The sequence below is a fragment of the Gigantopelta aegis genome, chromosome 10, assembly GCF_016097555.1.
Source record: "Gigantopelta aegis isolate Gae_Host chromosome 10, Gae_host_genome, whole genome shotgun sequence".
Classification (NCBI taxonomy): Eukaryota; Metazoa; Mollusca; class Gastropoda; order Neomphalida; family Peltospiridae; genus Gigantopelta; species Gigantopelta aegis.
Genome location: NC_054708.1, coordinates 52,708,547 through 52,711,573, shown reverse-complemented (window position 1 = coordinate 52,711,573; position 3,027 = coordinate 52,708,547). Strand labels below are relative to the sequence as shown.

Genomic DNA, 3,027 nt, shown 5'->3' with positions numbered 1-3,027 from the left:
AAAGCGCCTCTAAACTAAAAGGACTCTCTTTTAAATTTACCGGCCTCGGTGGCGTCGTGGCAGGCCATCGGTCTACTGGCTGGTAGGTACTGGGTTCAGATCCCAGTCGAGGCATGGGATTTTTAATCCAAATACCGACTCCAAACCCTGAGTGAGTGCTCCGCAAGGCTCAATGGGTAGGTGTAAACCACTTGCACCGACCAGTGATCCATAACTGGTTCAACAAAGGCCATGGTTTGTGCTATCCTGCCTGTGGGAAGTGCAAATAAAAGATCCCTTGCTGCTAATCAGAAAGAGTAGCCCATGTAGTGGCGACAGCGGGTTTCCTCTCAAAATCTGTGTGGTCCTTAACCATATGTCTGACGCAATATAACCATAAATAAAATGTGTTGAGTGCATCATTAAATAAAACATTTCTTTCTTTTTTTCTCTTTTAAATTATTACTTTTTTGGCTTCTTTTTATTTGAGAAGTGAAGACTCCCCATCTATCTTTTGATAATTTTAGCCCTAAACATTCATCTATATACATGTACATAATGATGCTCATAATGATCTGTGAATGATAACATTTTTAAAATGGTCATGACACCACATATCTATTTTGTTGGTTTTCAGATTCATTATGATCTATGAATGATAACAATTTTACAAATGGTCGTGACACCACATGAATATTTCGTTGGTTTTCAGATTCATAATGATCTAAAAAAATGTATGAATGATAACAATTTTACAATAGCTATGACACCACATGTATTTATTGGTGGTTTTCAGATTCATTATGATCTATGAATGATAACAATTTTACAATGGCTGTGACACCACATGTATATTTTGGTGGTTTTTAGATTCATAATAATCTATGAATGATAACAATTTTACAATAGCTATGACACCACATGTATTTATTGGTGGTTTTCAGATTCATAATGATCTGTGAATGATAACAATTTTACAATAGCTATGACACCACATGTATATTTTTACAGTTTTCAGATTCATGATGATCTATGAATGATAATTTGTTTACAATGGCCGTGGCACCAAGGAATGTTGAACGTCGGTTGAGTGAGAGCTCCACTGACAGCCTCAAATGTCTGAATTACGAACTCCGGGAACATTTGTGTCAATTGCGCACCCAACTGGAGCAGCAGAGAGGCAGCATCAAGCAAGCTCACTGGCAGAGAGTCCTCAACATACGGCTAGTCCGACAGCAGGAGCAGAAGAAAGCTGTGTCCACGATCGCTAATCTTCGGGCCAAGCTACAGAGGGAGAAGATTCAGGAACTGGACCACCAAGGTGAAATCCTTCAACAGAAGCATGAGCAGGATCTTGCCAAACTACGACGAGTGCATCGTGCAGACGTCGTGAAGCTTCGGCTGGAGGTGGAGTCCAAGGAGTCATTACTGCGGAGGTTTATTACAGAGAACAGACGAGAATCTATGAAGATGAGAGGATCAGAATCTGGAGTGACCAACTTGATACATAGGCTGAGTGAGTTACGGTGTAAGAAGAAAGAGTTGGAGGAGTCGCTGACCAGTGCAGGGGAGTCTGAACGACATTTCGCATATGAATTGAGGAGGAAGGTGGAACAGTTTCAGGCAGAACTGTGGAAAGTGAGGAACAGTTCAAGTTCTGAAGTCAGAAAGCTGGTAAGCATCAGTTGGTCATGATTTTCATTTAGGCACCAATTTCTTGTTGATGGTTCAACCACAATTCATGGTTCAAATTTAGTTTGAGAGAGGATCAACTGAGTGATTATTGCATGTGAAACCATTTGTGACATTATTGATGGTATCTGGACAGTCATGAATAAAAGAAAGAAATGTTTTATTTAACGACGCACTCAACGCATTTTATTTACAGTTATATGGCGTGAAACATATGGTTACGGGCCACACAGATATGATAGAGGAAACCTGATATCGCCACTTCATGGGCTACTCTTTTCGATTAGCAGTAAGGGATCTTTTATATGCACCATCCCACAGACAGGGTAGTACATACCATGGCCTTTGATATACCAGTCATGGTGCACTGGCTGGAACGAGAAATAGCCCAGGACCGACCGCATAGCGAGTGAGCGCAGTACCACTGGGTTACGTCTCACCCCAGCCTTGAATCAAGTCTTTGCCAATACAAATAACCTGTACTTAAAATCTAGACACTTTGCTAAAGTATGGGCTTAGCTTATTTTATTATTCTGTTTTGAGATATAACTGAAGTTGCCATTACAGTACACATATCTTCTTGAGTTTACTGTAAAACTACCAAATATTTGAATATCAGGTATTAATGCCTTCTTAAATCCAAATTATATCGTTAATTTAATTGATCCATTATTTTTGTTTATAGACAAACAGTATAAATAGACCTCAATGCAAATGATAGGAATTTGAACTTAAGATTAAGTGTTGTGATAGTGATTAAACAATATCAAGTCCCAGTGTTTCTGCCAGAAAAAAATTAATTTTGGGTATGGCACTTTTATATAAAAAAAAAAAAAAAAAATCTATGGAATTGAATGCAACCACAGTCAACAGGGGGTATGGGGGGGGGGGGGGGGCCTCATCCAGAAAGTAAATGGGCTAAGTTTAGGGTTAGGGTTAAGAAAATCATACATGTATAGTAATGATAGAGCAATTAATTTTGTCAAAAGGTTAATTAAAAAAAAAACTCTACAAAAGATTTGAGTATGGTGCCACGCCATACGATTTTATCGTCTGGCAGAAACCCTGAGTCCACCCCTTTTACCCACATTCTTTTTGATTAAACTTTTTAATATACTTTTTGGTTAAAATCAATTCTATTATATTACATAATTGTTGAACAGCCTCTACTCAGAATTACACTTTTCCAGACACTCCCAAACCCATCCCAGAATCCTTCAGTCTTTGACATTCCTTGGTTTAAACTTAATAGTGACACCAACGGCAATAGACCTCTTTCACATTCCCATTGCGTATGTGCGCGAAGAGTACCGTCCCTTGCTGAATAGGATGGTATTGAGGCTATATACAAATTGG

General features: G+C 38.9%; 1 protein-coding gene across 1 annotated transcript; it reads left to right on the top strand.

Moving 5' to 3' along the window:
- Positions 1–1,032: 1,032 nt before the first annotated feature.
- On the top strand, positions 1,033–1,674 carry LOC121383685 (janus kinase and microtubule-interacting protein 1-like). Its single transcript, XM_041513779.1, has one exon. The coding sequence runs from the start codon at positions 1,033–1,035 to the stop codon at positions 1,672–1,674; it is 642 nt and encodes a 213-aa protein (XP_041369713.1).
- Positions 1,675–3,027: the final 1,353 nt, after the last annotated feature.

Bases quoted from the DNA above. Each gene is read 5' to 3' on its own strand.
- LOC121383685 (XM_041513779.1), top strand. From the start codon at position 1,033: ATGGCCGTGGCACCAAGGAATGTTGAACGTCGGTTGAGTGAGAGCTCC.